The sequence below is a fragment of the Thunnus thynnus genome, chromosome 1 (genome assembly GCF_963924715.1).
Source record: "Thunnus thynnus chromosome 1, fThuThy2.1, whole genome shotgun sequence".
Classification (NCBI taxonomy): Eukaryota; Metazoa; Chordata; class Actinopteri; order Scombriformes; family Scombridae; genus Thunnus; species Thunnus thynnus.
The window spans coordinates 30,336,000-30,353,322 of NC_089517.1; the positions used below are offsets into that span (position 1 = coordinate 30,336,000).

At 42.4% G+C, this 17,323-nt stretch overlaps 1 protein-coding gene across 1 annotated transcript in view; it reads right to left on the bottom strand.

Annotated features, from left to right (window-relative positions):
• Window positions 1–3,251: 3,251 nt before the first annotated feature.
• The window catches only part of nkd1 (NKD inhibitor of WNT signaling pathway 1), a 36,660-nt gene continuing 22,588 nt past the window's right edge, over window positions 3,252–17,323 (bottom strand). Inside the window, exons 5-10 of the mRNA XM_067595067.1 lie at window positions 13,281–13,384; window positions 13,044–13,139; window positions 11,031–11,178; window positions 10,078–10,159; window positions 9,503–9,630; window positions 3,252–8,891 (exon numbers count right to left, since the gene is read on the bottom strand). Coding sequence (XP_067451168.1) covers window positions 8,359–8,891; window positions 9,503–9,630; window positions 10,078–10,159; window positions 11,031–11,178; window positions 13,044–13,139; window positions 13,281–13,384 — 1,091 coding nt within the window. The 3' untranslated portion in view covers window positions 3,252–8,358. The remainder of the gene's footprint in view (window positions 8,892–9,502; window positions 9,631–10,077; window positions 10,160–11,030; window positions 11,179–13,043; window positions 13,140–13,280; window positions 13,385–17,323) is intronic.

The window sequence follows — 17,323 nt, forward strand, 5'->3', positions numbered from 1 at the left end:
TTAAAGGAATGTTCCACTCTATTTTTAATGTTAAGGTATGGTAATAAGGTTGTTTCAGGTTAGTTAAGGTTGTTGTTAAGGTAATATTTTATGTACACACACTACTTATTGTTGAACCTACAGTAGCATAGACAGAGGAGATGAATATCTGCTATGTTTCCAGTAAAAAGTCAGTCACTAATGGAACCTTAGTCTGTAGAAAACTATGGCTGTATTTAGCAGTACTTGAAATTTAGAAAGCAAGTGAAAATCATCTTTCTTCAAAACTCCAAAGCAAACTTAAGTTTGAACTTGTAAAACACGGACTGCACCCCTTACACCTTTACCTGACGCAGTCCTGAACCAAAGAGATTGAGCAGCAGAGACAGGTTTTTAGATAAGAGGGCACTGTCTCCAGTACTGTCATTTCAAAAGGCGTGAATACATTATCCACCGTTGCTCTGCACTGAAGAAGAAAATCTCCATGAACACCAAGGCTATTACCAACATATGTGAAGAGTTGAAAGCAGTGCAGATCAAAGTCAAAGTAAAAAAAATGAAGAAAATGTCAAAAAAAAGTCTCATGCCAGGCTACAGAGAAGAAGAGAGGATGCAGGATGATACAGTAAGAAATGGCCCCCTTCGGCTATATGCATCTGAGACTTGCAATGAAGATGTTGAAGTTTTTGGGCATTTTTTCTAAGATCACTCCGGAGGATAAAGAGAATCTCGGGTTTTGGGTGGATGAGGCGCACAATCTGCATTTGATGCAACAACAAAACAATGTGTCTCCAGTTCAATATGCACACAGTCAGAATCCTGTGATTCAGAGAGAAAACATCAGGTGTAACTGGTTTAGGATTATTCATTGTTTGCTTGCTTTGTGGTTTTAGAACTTTTATTGCATTAAGGGTCTTTCACCTTAAGAGATTAGGCCTACATACAGTTATGACCAGTCTTCAAACTTATGTTTTTCCTGTAGAATGTTAAACTCAGCTGTCATGGCTTTCATTAGTTTTGGCAAATATATCAAAGCAGTATTATGCAGAGAAAGTATGGATTTTTCTGGGTTTGCTATGTGCTTATGAAACAGTGCTATTTCACTTGTGCAACATTTCAATCACTTCAAATATTTGTTATCTCTGTCTAGTTTCCAACAAGGTGAACAAAAATGTTTAGCTAACAGGCAATGAGGCTTAAAAAGAGCTAACCTTCTGGAGCGGAGAAGTAGTCATCTATCTCTTCTTTTGGACAAACACTGGTGAATGATGTAATTACCCAGATAAGTTATATCTTGTTGTTACCTTTGTGTAAATTAGACTTTACAAATTGTCTCTTCAGAAAGTGTTTCTGAGTGAACAAGAAGACTTATTCTTATTGAGGAGTCTTAAAATTTGGCCAGTGACACCTCTTTGTTCTCACAGTTGTGGACATACTGTATCAAACACAGCTTGAACTATATTGTTTTGAAAATTACATAAAATATTCTACTATCACTTGGAAGTTAGAGGAACATGTAACTCTTTAGACTTTAGATATTAGTGACACAAGATATTTTTCTTTAAAAAAAATTCAACCCTGCAGCAGCAAACAGAAAAGTGACGAAAGCTTATTTTTCCCATGAATAGCCCCATTCTGCAGTTACTGTGCCATCAACCTGCAAAGGCTTAATGCTTCAGGATCATCACTTTCAGAGGATGATGGCTATAAGTTGTAAAAGCCATTTCTTTCTCTTTTCTATTGTTTGCAATTTGTATGCACCTAATGGTACGACTAAAGCCAGGACTATACTTGCTCCTTCGTCTTTGAAATTGAAAAATCTCAGGGATAAGCACGAGTAAGCCTGTTTCATCATAGGAGGTGACTTTAAGTGTGCATCTGATGCCTATAAATGGCCAAATACATGGAGATCTCTCAAAATCATAGTTTAAAGGCTACTGCATTTCTGATTCTGACAGTTTAATCCCTAACAGAAAATGTGCCACATCATCAACTAAAAAAAGCACGGTGGAAATTAAGAGATTTGTTTCATCATACAGAAAAAAATACTATATTTGCATATATTTAAAATACTTTGGGAACTTATGTGAAATGTTGCACTTTAATACCAATAAAAGTATGTCAAATATATGAAAATATACTATTTTTCTGTATGATGAAACTGGTTATATTTTATATTTCACATACCTTAACCGTTAAGGGTAAATATGCTATATAACTGTAACCACTTACTTTATATGGATGACTGATGCCTTTAATAGCTGAAATGTGTAAAGTGGTGGTAATAATGGCCTAGTAAGCTGTGTTAGGATGGAAACCATTTGTAATAATGATACAAGTTCTGCGGCTACGCTGCCTTGCTCACACAAATAGCCATGTTCGTGAGAGGAAAGCGTATCACATTGCCAAGAGGCGGACACTCTGTGGTTGCCCTGACCAGAGATAAGCTGCTAAGCTGCAGATGAAAGTGTGTGTGCATGTAGAGAGCGTGGCGTGGTGAGCAGCTGTAGTCAGCCAGATTTGGGAGCCCTCTGTGACACCACGGTCACCACTACCATCTTTCCTTCACCACACACACACACACACACACACACACACAGATTTCCCCATGCACCCTCACACATCAATCCAGCTCACTTACAGGAAATAAAAAAAAGTAGATAAAAGGAAAAAATACACCACTGTAATGAAAAAAATATTTTCAATGATGAAATATTGTCGCAAATAGTACAAATTCTCTGTTGGCAAATTTGGTGTCATCTTGTTTTGATCTTTAAGGCCCCATGTGGCCGTAAGTGGCACAGCAACAATGGTTTGAGCCTTTCTGTTTGGAGTGTGAATGTTCTCCTCATTTTGTGTTAGTTTTCTCCCTCAGACCAAAGACATACAGGTTCCATGAACTGGAGGTTTATAGTAGGCATGAATGTGGTTTGAGAGTGGCTTTATGTGACTGCACAGGATGAGTGGGTATAGAGAACGTATGGGTGGATAGCCCCATATATCTGATCGTTTATAACATGTTCACCATTGTTAATATTCCAAATATGTGTCGATATAGATTGATAAAATATATCATGACAATATGGCAGATGTGTTCATCAGCTTTTCACAGAGTGCAGACAGAAGAGGTATGATTGGTATGACAATGACAAATGTGAGTGACAGTAAGGCAATGAAAGACCCAGATGTCAGTATTGTGTTCCATACAAACGCAATTCTTCACACTACTATGGGCATGAACAGTAATAAAAAAAAATGAAATAACTCCAGAGGTCTGTGTTTATAAGGAACAGGTTCATACTTTAATAAAAGGGTATTTTCCCCTGGCACAGATCTGCTATCAAATAAATAAAGCAATTAATCAAATACAATCTATATAAACTAAAACAAAGTCATGAAAAAAACATTAGGAGGAAGGGTAAACGGGGAAAAAACAGCTAGTGCTAAACAAGTTTCTTTTACAACAAACACCAAGTGAAAGTGTGTCTTTGTGTGGAGAGAGAGAGAGAGAGAGAGAGAGAGAGAGAGAGAGACAGCTTGTGTTAGAGGCAGATATAATTATTACTCCCTGCTAAGTGGGATTGGCATGGCAGATACTGGAGTACTAGCTGACAGTAGAGGCAAGTGAGATAGCTTGATAGACATTTAATTATAAATAAGCCTTATATTCTTTCTACATGATGCTGGTTTAACCGTTCTGCAGTCCACTATATACATCGGATTTTTAAAAATGATGATACATGGATCTTACAAAGCAAATTAGTGGTGCAATACATTTCAAGATGGAGAAGTGGCTCTGAGTGCTGACAGTCCTTTACAACAGGGGAGAGGACAGTGGGTCTAGAAAGGTTTATGACATGGAAGGTTTGAAATTTTTGTTCCAAAAAGAGGCCAAATTAATAATAAATAAAACATTCTGGTAGTTTTATGGGGATAGCTGATGACTTGGCTGCAGACAGGTTGAAAAAAACTTATTATTTTAAGACCACAAGGTTTCAAAGGGAAGTTAACTTCCCAGAGTTTCTGGAAACTGTGACAGAGATTAAAGAAAAAAAATCTGCTTTCCCAACCCTCAACAAATACTCTTGACAGTATGAAATGTGTTTGTCGTGGGCAGCTTTCTAGTGTGAGTTAAGGTAATTCTATAAATGTGAAGTGGGAAGTTTAAAAAATTACTTGTGTGTGTTCTGTAAATCTCTCTTCAGGTAAAAGAAGTTTAAAAATTGCAACCTGGCTGTGGGTCTGACTGAGCCTTTCAACCAAATTCCTTCAGAAGACCTCGCTCACCGTGTCGAATTAGACCACCCTGCAGGACAAAAAGTCGCCTGCCTGCTGCCCGTTAACGCAAGCAGACGACCAATTACACACTTCTTATATTTGGAGTCATACGCTGGTATCAACACCGTTTCGGGTGAGGCGAAAAACGTTGACAAAGGAGTTACAGTGTTATGAGGGCTCCAGTGGCAAAGACTTGTCCGGGAAAAGCAGTGTGAGGTGAGGGAGCTGAGGTATGAGGTATGGAGCGCAGCTGTGAGCCCCCCTTGGGGAATGACGCCGTTTCCAGCGGGTCCCGTGAGATGGCCCGTCTGGCTGGTGCCTCTGCTTAAGGATGGCCTGCAGCTGTGAGTGGACACCACAGGGCTGAGGGCAAGACTGGCATACACAGCATTCTTGCTCATCCAAAACACACGCACACTTATGACAGACTAATGCAACAAAACATAGTGGATATAGTTTGAACACTAGTGGGCCCTGGGGTCTAGTGCACAACTATCATTTCCTCTGTATGGAGGAGGTTGCCGATGAGCAAGGCACTTAAAACCTTGCAAAAGACTGAACAAAAGGCAGGTTATGTATAAATGTGATGCTGGGAAGTGCTGAAAATGAGCATGTGTGCTTACCAAAAATACCGGGGAGAAAAACAGTGAACAGTCCTGTAGAAACTTAATTTTGGCACAAGATAGTTTACTCCCTCACACCTGCAGCTCTCAGTTCACTCCCTCTCTCTGCTCTGGTTAAACCAGATGTGACACATGCAGAAATTTGAAAATTCTAGCATGTTGGTGCATCAACATCTGCATGTTTATAGCAGCGCCTCTAGAGCATCATGGGACAGGATGAACAGACAGCCCTGCATGTCGGGTGCTGGCACGAGAGCAGCAGTGGTGAGTTATGGGACTAGTGGAGACTGTGGGCTGGGCCCAGTGTTATCCAGCACCAGAGGAATGAGACAGCTGAAAGAGCCCTCGCCCTGCCGCACCACAAACAGACCCTTGTTGGCTGAGGACTGAGGCCACATGGCGGCACGGTGAAAGACCTGCTGACAGCTGGGGGACAGGAAGATGCCATGGAAACAGAGGGAGCAGTCTTGTGACCCCGACCAGGCCGAGGGCTGGACAACAGAGCTGCTACGAGCTAGGGAAAGTGAGAGTCTGTAAGTCAAGAAAACCATGGTGCTGGGCAACTCCCAGGTGAGAATATGTGTAACTGCTTCAATCTGAAGCATTGTGGTGGTGAAAAATTACATGTGTGCTCAGTAAAACATTTCCCTGCATAATTAACAGTTAGTAAAGGGCAAACTCCATACAACCCAGTACCATGCCAAAGCATGTAATTCACACATTGGTCCAATGTGTCATTGTCACGTTTTGCCTAGCCTAGGGTTTCAGGAAAGATCAGTTTGGGTTAAAATTATCACTTGAAATGTGGTGTGGATTAAAGGACCAGTGTGTAAGATTTAGTGGCATCTAGCAGTGAGGCTGCAGATTGCGACCAACTGAATACCCCTCCCCTCACTCTCCCCTTCCATGCGTGTAGGAGAACCTACGATGGCCGCAAAACTTGTAAAAACACAAAAGCCCCTCTCTAATGCCAGTGTTTGGTTTGTCCATTCTAGGCTACTGTAGAAACATGATGGTGCAACATGGCCGGCTCTGTGGGAGAGGACCTGCTCCCTCTGTTGATATAAAGGGCTCATTCTAAACACAACAGTTCTTATTTTCAGGTGATTATATACTAATTAAAACATACTTATGAATAATATACTCACTTTCTGCCGAGTCCATTCCACTAAATGCCACTAAATTCTACACACTGCACCTTTAAAGCTACTTCCTTAAAGTCAGGCAACCTTCTTCGTCATGGCAACGGTAAACACCACGACAATCATAGTTGCGGTTTTTAAAAAACTGTCCCAAGTTGCTGTTGGAAACATGACACTCGTGGTTGGAAACGGGAAGCGAACAGTGGTCTCCTGCAGCAAAGTTTACTGAGTGCATTTTTTGCAAGTTTGATTCTATCCATCCACCCAACCCACCACCTCCGAATATGGAAATTTGTCACCTTATATACACGTCGTCTGAACTGCACCACTTGACAGGCTCTTTGAAAGTCATACAGGTGTGTACTTTTTACACCTAGGTGAGGCAAAACGTGACGCTGACATGGTATCCTCTAGTGGATTGGTGTGTGTATTACACACTTTGGCATGATACTGGGCTGCTCCATACTGATTAATGAATACACCAACCTCTAACTGGGGGTAACACGGTGTGCTTCAGGGTTTGGAGTTCAATTCATGCAGATATGCCACAAGGCCTGAGCCAGAACATGAGTACTCTATTGCTCTGATGTCAAGGTCACACCATCTCTAGTTGAGTGTATCATGGGACTGAGAACATGTGATTCAACTGCTGACATTTTAGACATTGAAATAAAAAGAGTTTTGCAGCTTGACAAGAGCTTTATACTGGCAGTATTATAAAAGTTAATTGCTGTTTGAAGAAGAAACATAAGATTATTTGAAGCTGGTACTTCAAATAATGTGGAAACATATGTGAGCTGCAAAGAGTATGTTTTTTTTCAGTGGTTAACAAACTGATTCTACATTTTGTATGAAACCAATAATGAAAGACCAGAGATGGAGTTTTGAATTCATCTATATGCAGAACCATGATACGAGTGCTGTGCATAACAGTCTACCTGAAGGCCATTAATATACAGCCATGTTTACCTGAACTAAACTCAAGTAACATCCTATTTCACACGACAGTCATGTATCTTCAAATAATTCCTTGTTCTTTTTGTTTCCATTGAATGATAAGCTTGTGTTCTATTAACACTTGTAATGTGATGTGATGTCAAGCTACTGAACAGCACTGTTGAGAGTTGGGGTTTTAGTCATTCAGCCACAGTTGTGAATCTGATCACATGGTCAGAAAGTTCAAACAGAGAGAGAATGAGGGAGTGTGTGAGATGGGGAGAGAGGGTGTGTCTGATGCTACTACAGATGTACATATTCTAGTCAAAATGAGGCTCCTCATGGTCTTATAAAAATGCAGTTGTGAAGGAAAACAAACATAAAAGATAGTGAATACAAAGATATCACATTATCAACAAAGCTTATAAAATTGATAACAATATATACCTTATTTACAGTAAAAGTTAGTAAAAGTAAGGAGCTTTTCGACACTTCAGTACTGCAGATTGTGACACGATTTCTCTTCTTTCAAAAACGTCTTGAAGTAATTTGAAAATAACCTCTGAATGCTTAAAGTCACAATTACAACAACAATTAGGATAAAATTAGAGGTAGCAGCGGATTTGGGAGCTCTGTTCTTTTTTTTTTAAACTTTAACATTTCAAAATTTTCCTTCCCACTTTTGCTTACAGGGTATTGCGTGTTTAAATCATAATCTTCATTTTCATCTTCTAAAACCTGCCTGACAGCCTACTTTAAATACTCACGCACCCAGGAGCGCACTTGAGTGGTTTTCGACAGACACCAGTGTCGTGACACTCACATACATACATACACACAGACACACACACTCTTGCTACACCCACACATTCACACACTGCTTTACACAACCACACGCACACATTCTCACATACACACTATGCCCTGCTCTCCTATCACCGATATTTCCTTCATATATTTTCATCTTTACATCACAGTCTTTCTTCCTCTCGTCCCTCCTTCTCTTTAAAAACCATTTGGCTTAGTGGTCTGGAAGGGTTGTGGTGCTGGTTTGCAGCCATAGAGTTCATCAGGTAGTGGGATTCAGGGCCAGGGGGGGAGAGGCACTTTTTCTAAATCCATCCTCCTCTCCTGTGCCTCCTCTCTTGCCCCAGCCATGATCCTCAGTCCTGGCCTTACTGTGGCCCTGAATCACCTTCCTGCTGCATACCCGAACCTCTGTATGTCTGACCAACCTCTTTATAACACTGGTTAATAAGCTCTCAGCACTGGACTGCACCTCCCATGATCCTCCTCTTCTCCCCATGTCCTATCTCCACTACAAAGTGTTTGAGGAGGAAGCTCATAGCAGTCAGTGTCTGCTGGCCTGGCTAGGTTTTCTGGGGCTCCAGGGTGGAAATTCAGGACTGGTAAAAGTGGTGGTAGTGGTGATGGTGTTCATGGTGGTGATGATGCTCATGCCGCTGCACTACTTGCGCCAGCCCCCCCTCGTAGAGCAGCACGCTGGGCAGGTCCCTCACCTGCTCCTTCTCCACCACAGGTCCCGGAGCTGCCAGAGAGCCTAAGGCCCGGTAGCCCTGGCTCTCCTTGGACCGCTGCTTGTGCTTGCGGTAGGGGGCTGCGGACTGGTGAGGGGGTGTCTGGCTGGGTAGTGCCGGGGGAGGAGGGGCACCTCGGCTCCTCATCACCCTACTGCTGATCTGTGCAGGAGGTGTGCGGCTGTGGGTCTTGGGAGAGCGGAGGGCATGTTTCCCTGAGTCTTGGCCTCGCAGCCGGGTGGGGTGGAGGTTGTCCGGAGCGACAGCGTCCACGACAGTCTGCAAGCGGCGGTGGTGGGAATGGGAGTGGCCATTTTCTGGTTCGTGGGAGCGAGAACGAGTCTGGTTCGACGAGCGGGTCTGAGGCTCTGCCTTCGCTGGCTCTGAGGCGGGGGCTGTGAGAGAGACAGACAGGTGTTTATTTTAACTGAGAAAGCAGCATCAGATATGACAAACTTCAAAGCTGCAGACCAAACAACAATGCTGTCCTAGGACTGGTGTCCAGTGTCAAAATTCATTATGTGGGTGTAGGGAAAATAACCCATAATGTGCAAATTACTGTGCCAATGGCTCACTAATAACGAACAGCTGGAAATCTCAATGATAAGACGCTGGCAGCTTCATTTCAGGTTCTTTCTTCATGCGGATAACCCTGACACAATGTGACATAGAGCAGATCTCTGTTAGCACTTCCCTAACAGGACCAACATTAAAATAATCACATGTCATCACTGACCATCAGATCAAGGCTGCTGCTTATTAAACCTAATATTTCACTTCACAACAGCCCATACTGCTGATGGGCTTTGGCCTTGAACACTTGATGTATTGTGCTTGCCTGAGCCCAGATGTTTATACTGGCGAGGAGTAGTGAGTTGGTAGTTCCACCTAATGGCTCCAAGCAGGTGCCGCAGTAATGAGGGCCCCTGGATGAAGCTTCAAAGGGCCACGGACTGTGTTTCTCCCTCCCCTCTCCCCTCTACACCCCTGGCCCCGGTCCACTCACCGGCTCCGAAGCGGGAAGTGTAGTTTTCAATTCCTGCCAGGTCCAAGTAGTGGTTCCTGCGTTCCAGGTTCTCATCCACACAGTGGCGCTGGCAGCCCGGCTGGGTGTGGTGGTCACTGTGGTGGCGCCTGTGGACACAAGCGGCACCTCTCATTAGGTAGCAGTTTGGGCCAGTAAGGTTCAGTATGGTAGTGTTTGGAGAAAGTTAAACAAGTGTTCCTTATGATCAAGCAGTAGCAGAGTAATTGTTAGAGAAGTGAGATTGTGACTGGAAAATCACAGGTTTAAAATTCAACTGGGAGTGTTTGAACAGTACAGTCTCCCCTCCACTGTAAACTGTAAATATGGGCACAACTACCTAAGGACTGTTGCAGATTCAACGTGTGAATCCTTCCTTAAACGACCTCTCCCTTTCACCACTTTGAATGAGAAAGTTTATAGTTTTCTGTTTTAAAAAGGGGATGTTATTATGAGTGATGTAATAAAAAATATATGATATTATAATGAGCTCCATATTTTTCCTCTTCACAAGCTTAAACAATAGAAACTGAAGTGAACAGGGGAGGTGGGTTTACCTTAGGAGTGCTCGAGTCTTCTTATCTGCACTCTTGGGGTCTTCTATGCACTTGTCATTTTTCTCTCTGGGGTGGGACGTGTCTGTGTATGTGAGAAAGACAGGAGGCTATTATCAAAGAGAGCTACACAGAGCAGCCACACAAACACACACACACACACACACACACACACACGACAACAGTCACACAAGCCTCAGAAGAAAGCAACCTTTGTTTTGGGGTTTTACTTTGAAGATCTATAGAAAAGAAAAAACAACAATGCTTCATTTATTCTATTTTCAACTCCCTGCCTCTTATAAGGCATGGAATGAAATAAAAAACACGCAGACTTCAGAAATAGTTTATTAAAGACCCAAGATCTGATGCAGTTTGAAATTAGCATGAAGGCAACCCGCGATATTTTCAAAGCTTGCTCTGTTTGAATCTCTTGATGGATATTTATAGCTGAAACAATAGGACGCAAATACGCAGGAATATATACTTTTTGAGATATTTTTCCCTGACTACTTGTTTACCAAGTCGTCAGTGAGAAAAGTTAAGTTGAACGTAGCTATATTTTCCCGGCAGCTCTGAGAACGGGGGAGGAAAACAGGGGTAGAAGAGGGGAAAAAAAGGGAACTTTGGAGAAAAGAAAAATGGCTGTGGTTATCAAAAGGACTCGGCACATCTCTTAAGGTTTCTTTCAGAGTATTTGAAGGCACTGAGGGGTGGGGGGGGGGGGGCTCTCTTGGCTCTGTCACTCCCCCCATCATTAAAAATGAACCCCATTGAGTAGGAGAGATGGAGCGACGCCGAGACTGCAAGGAACAAAGCTCTGACAGGCCTGAAGCAGCCGCCTTTCTGCATGACAACAAACACATCTCTGGGTGAGCTGACAACAGGCAACACAAGGGGGACCCCAAAAGGCCCTCTCTTCTCCTCCGCCCCACCTACTGTGTTAATGCAAGCTTTACCTGCAGCACCCTGTGTACAACTCCTCCACCGCTGGCTGGAGTCAGGAGCCACCGACAGCTTGACCCGCAATGTCTTGCTGCTGCTGGGAGAATGGTTGACGGAGGCATCGACGACCTCATAGATGGTATGGAGCAGGCTGGTGATATCCTGCACGAGAGAGGAGGTGGAGGTATGTGTAATCTGGGCTTTTTGAAACACAGCTTCCAATTATATCTAGAAGGATAACCAAGTGCAAAAAAAAAAAAGATTATATAGATTCTCAGTGAGTGGTGCAGAGACAGATTTTCAGTGCACATACCCAAATAAAAACCGAGAAAAAAGAACTAGTCTTGTCACTATACAGTTTGAATTCAATATTCTGTAGCTTTGTGCATTAAAAGTCTGTATTATAAATCTCATGCTAGCAATGAATTTAAAGAAGTGACTCAGACATTGGTGAACAGAAACCCAAACTGATGTCAGTTGTTTGAGTTCCGCATTTCAAGTGCAGCTATCAGACAGTGTGTAAAGACAAGTTATAAATTCATGAAAAGGAACGGCTTGGCAGCAGCAGAGGAGGCTGACTGAGATGTCAGGCCTGATATGATTGGAGTTACAGCTCTGTGAGCTTTACACATTTGCTATTTAACTCTCTCTCTATTTCTCTGAAATGACATTCAAATGCAAAGCACCTCATGTCCATATATGTGGGAGTACACACATACTGTAGAAGTTCATCCATGTTATAAAGATCTCTAACTCAGGTCAGTAAAGGCAGAGGAAAAGGAGGGATGAGAGAGAAACAAAGAAAAATGACAAAAAGTTAACAAGGAACAACTTTCAAATTAAAAGGGATGCAATATTTGGACTGATTGATTTGCACATGAAATAATGTGGTCTCATATGGCTGTGACTTGCACTGATGGGTGTTTTTGTGCACCATACTGAGCTAATTACTCCCTATTGAGTGTTAGCAACTGTGCTGGATATTTTCATTGCAAATCAAATTCTAATCGTCTATAAAAATTATTTTAAAAAATTCACCTGGTATGGACATGAAATGAACTGACTCATATACAGTAGTATCTCAAATCTTATTATTGTTTTACCTCAGAGGTAACACAGCTTCACCATCAGAGCCACTTTCACAAAACTGCTGAGAATTTAGCCCACACAAAGACTCCAATAGTATGATTTTCACTAACTATACTACTCTGACTCATAACAAAAAGGACTATTATGACTATTCTTCAGAGACCGGCTCCACATACTGGTTTCAGATAGACGCACTGTAAAAAAAAAAAAAAAAAAAAAAAAAAAAAAAGAAAAAGAAAAAAGAAAGAAAGAAAATGAAATAGAATAAAAGCTTCCTGTGTCATTTTTGGTTTCCCTCTCTTTTTTTATTTGTGTGACAGGATGAAAAATAAAAAGAGTTGGAGAAGAAAGCTCTTCTTTCCCTCTCCAAGCCGCCCGCCTGCCGTCTCATGAGCCGTGGAGCCACAGGCAATGCCAAAAAAACTGCGCAGCCAACCACACAGAGGACAGCTCCAGTCTCTTTGCGCTGTTTCAAGTTGTTCTCAAAAAACACGGGCCTTTCTGGATGTTCTCTCAGATCTGTACCAGGCAGACGCAAGCCACAAGGTACCTCGGAGGAGCAGAAACACACAAGCTTTGCTGGGTTCGGTTCTTGGGAGTGAGATTGGGCTTATAACTTCTATCCTCACTTTCTTTTTGGGTGTGGTGATACCAGAGTCGGGAAAATTTTTAAGTTAACAGGGAAGTCGTTGATTCATTTCCGGTTTTTCTAGTAGTGAGCTGCCGAACAGCACTCTTTTATGACAGTTCAAAAGATTCAAAATGCAATTAAAAAGTACAAGAAATTGAAAATATGATGCTTGAAGTGAAATAATTTCGACTATATCTGTGTGGTGATGGCAGATGTTATGAAATATTTATTGTTTTGTATTTATTTACACATTCATTCATTCGTTATATCTCAATATTTAAACCCTCTCAGGGCAGAAGATTATTACCTCCCTGGTGACTTTTCCGTTGTTGTCAAAGTCATAGAGGGTGAAGGTCCATTCCTGCCTGTTATCCTCCTCCACAGACACAGCACACTCCAACTCCTGAAACAGCACAGCAATGAGCTATCAGCATCATACAGTGTGTACACGTGTGTCCATATTTGTGTGTGTGTGTGTCCTGCCATTGCCCTAGTTTCATCCAGAAGGGAAGTAATAAACGTCCGGTTCAGTGTTGACACTCACTTCAAACTGGAGCTGTTTCTGTGGCCCTGCGGGAGATTGGCTGTCCCTCTCCTGCATCTTCTCCTCCACACAGCAGCTGTCTGTCTTCTCCGGGGGTAAAGCCACTGCAGTGACACACACACACACACACACACACAAAGATAAAAGAGAGAGCCTGAGGATGGAAACGTTGGGTGCAGTCATAACCTGAGGATATGTTGTCGCCTTCGAGTGTTCCTTGTAAGCTCCTACTTCCGAGTTTGGCAGCCGCAATTAAGATGGGTCACACATTCAAGTGCTCCTGGTTGGAAATAGACCCACACAGCCAAACTCTTCACAGTTTTTGTCTCACTGCCTGTGTTCTGAAATTGTATTTTTAATATTATCATATTTATTAATGCCATATTCTTGAAGGCAGCGCAGAGCTTTGTTGTGCTTCACATATGTAAATCATACACAGTAATGCCAACAGAACTTGTATTTTAAATTTGGTTGGGCTACTCAAACTCAACTTGTAGGCTCTGTTTATAGTATTTGTGACTGCTTAGCAGAAAAGCAAAGCACAGTTTGGTTCTCACAGTCTTTGGAAAATTTCGTGTCAAAAATATTACAGAGAAGCAACTGGGAGCAAACTGATGTGTGAGAATTTGGAGTTTCCAGTCCCAACAAGATTCAACAAAATCCAAGATTTTCAGGCTCTTTCTTCTATGAGTACTGAAAATGCACACAGATTAGATAAATTGTACTATATTCTAACTTTTAAAAGAATTTCTTATTTTGCGGAGTTTCGTGTCAGGTAAGAAGTTCATTGTTTCATCATTCAACAGCAGTGTTTGAAAGTCAATATAGTGATACCAAGGCTGAAACTACAATCCAAAATGTCAATTGAGAGCAAAAAAATGTTGGAAGTGTGACAGCACTAAGTCTCAAATGGCAAAAGCTCCTCAGTCATTCACTCATATGGTAATAGTTTTTAAGCTCTGAGCTACAATATAGATATCCCAGTTGGTTCACACTGAGAAGGGATGTCAAACATGAAACTGAATGCCATAACATGCCTAAAACATGATAGAATATTAGGTGGCATTCGAATATAAATGGTGGAACGAGAACAGCACCTGAACATCAAAAGGCCTGGAGTCCCAGGCTCAGTGCAGCAGAGCTCATCATTTTATGGAATGACATTCACCGTACATTACCATCCACACGTACAGAAAAGGCAGACGGTCCAGAGGGAGCATTAATCTGTCATATGCACTTTGCCAGTTAATGTGGCACTCGCACACGGTCAAACCCACCTGCGTCAAATCAGATAGAATTTCCTGATAAACTGTAGAAGTCATGTATTTTTTACTCTACCAAACTCTAACACAGAGATTTTCCCAGACGGGATGCAAACTGAGAGTGTCCTCGTGAGGTAAGCTGTCAGAACTGAATACTTGTTTAACACAGAGGCACTGAGCCAGGAAAGAGCTATATGTGCCACTGATGTGAATGCATCAATACTGGGTTTCAAACTGAATCAATGACCCTGCTTTGGTAAGCAGTAAACACAATTCACTCTATGAATTGAGACAACAGGTCATTAAGTGTAGACAAAAAAAAAACAAAAACTTTACTATCTACCACAACCCATTACAATAATGCATTTAATGATTTAGTGTAGCTAAATATATAAATATAATGTTAATTTTTGTGTTTAAACTGTCAGATGGGTGTCATTTCAACACTATGTTAATGTTTGAGGCCACAGTTTGCGGTGGTCTATTTTTATACTGCATTATATTGAAAGGTGGTCCACACTGTTGGACAAAAATAACACGACTGTCACTGTCTGGTTCGATGTTTTAGTTTCAGTGTTGGATGTTAGCCCAGCTGTAATGCTACCGGATATCCTTCTCTGCTTTGAAAACCAGCATTTGTTTGACACATGAGACCGCAGCTACACACAACATGTAACTGAGATTTGGGTGGCATACATGTCGGCTCCTTTGCAAGCCTCTATGAGTTACAGTTACCCAGAATCCACCTCTATGCAAAGATGTTGATGTGTTTTTGTAGCTTGTTGTAGCTTTTACCCAGTCACAGCCTCTGTATGTTTCTCCTCTGGTCATTTAGCATTTTGCATGAGCATCAGCCCCCCTCATCCAATCACAGTCCTGCAGGCCTCACACACACCCATAAACCCACACAGACCACACCCCTCTCTCTCTCTCCACCCGCCCCTGCTCCTCTCTCCTCCCGCCACACTTTGAAGTTCCATTCTCAAACCTTTTGGAAGAGGATCAGACCGGCTGTAAAACAGAATCACTAATTAATTAAGCCAAGTCAAATCTGAAACACTGTTTGTTTGCTCGCCAACGGAGCAGACACAACAGCACAATTTCTTTCCTCCTGATCCAAAGTAGATCAAAGCAGACCTGTCTCATCCCTGGGTAGGGGAAAATGCCAGAAATGAAAGGCATCATCCCAGGGAGCTTTTACCAACTTTTTGGAGAGGAGCAGCATTTGGGGTCCCGCTGTTTGATCATCTGAGGTGCTCAAAGGGAACATTGTGTGCGAGGGCAAATCTGTTCCGTAGCAGGCTCAATATGGTGGAGAGATGCTTATCTCGGAGCTAATGAAATGCCGGGAGGAGTAACAGTAATCTGCTATCACCCTCCTCCCCCTCTGACCCCCCCCACCACCACCACCACCACCACCACCACCACAGACATAAGCCGGTTCTTTATGAGAGACGCTGCCGCCAGGGGATTGGCTGCACATCAGATCTGCGGGGCAAGAAGAGGGCAGCCGAGGCTCGCACCCTCCATGCCAAACCTATTCCTGCAGCTACACACACGTGCATGACAAACACACGCACGCGCAAGCACAGGCAGTTCAGGAAAGCTGCCACACACTGGGAGCAATCACACCCAGCTTAGCTTGGCTACTGTATTACATATAACTGGGTCTGTCCCCCCTCAAACACTCTGCTGGGAACAATGGTGATTTTAGGATGGGTAGGATAAGAAAGCCTTTGTGGTGAGAGTAACTTCTTCTCCCCCCGCCGAAGCCAAAAAGCCACTAATGGAGTGCTCATGTGCAAGGCGCTGAACACATGTAATATAATCTGAAGCAAGAGTGTCCTCAGCAAACTCCTCCCTTGTTAACGAAAGGTTAAAAGAAGTGGATAAAAAGCCCATGTAGGCTATTCTTCTTGCATGCTTGCAGTAGCGATGTTAAGTATCCTTAAGACACTTTCATCATTGAGCCCTTCTTCCCTCCTTTGCAATTTTTGCCAGCAAGTTCTTTTTTAATCCTCAGAAAACTTACTGGAAGAGCTTCCTTAAACCCACAGAATGGAAGGCTTTCAAGTGCACCGGTTGTCCTATCATCTCTTCTCTCCCTGTTTTCTCTCTCACTTTTACTTTATTCCACTTTGTTAGATCCATGGACAATGGATGTGATCACTGCACTAAATGCAGTTCATGCAGCGGACATCATAAATCCTCCACAGCTGTCTTTATTTGGGTCTTAGTGTGCCTGAGGAGGTACAAAATGGCTTGCTATGTGAACATGAGGACAATTTATTCCAAACTGAAACGAAGAACCATTTCATAACAAATTGTTTTCATTAGAGGTAGTTTATAAAAGGACAATAATACAGTGGCTGCAAATCAAACGTTTGACAGTTTCTCTGAAGGAAAGAATAACATGGATCAAAAAGTAAGATTCCAAATTCTGATTGACACTATTTTGGTGTGATGGTTGAAAAAAGCCTGCAGGCATGAAACGCAGACTTGTTTTTACCTTTCCTAATTTCTTAAAGGTGAAATCATCCAGATTTGACGTCGCTGTCCACTCAACATAACCTACATTGCAAAGTAGGGTAGCCAAACCTTCTCCCATTCTCCCTAACTAAACTACGGAATGTTTTATTGAAGCAAATTATCTATTCTAATTATCTTGTCTTCTCCTGTTAATCATGGAGAATGAACAGAGCAGCATTTTCTAATTAACAACATCTGTCTTGAAGGGAGGACAACCACAGCCCACGGGCGTTGCCTGGCCTGGGCATTCGT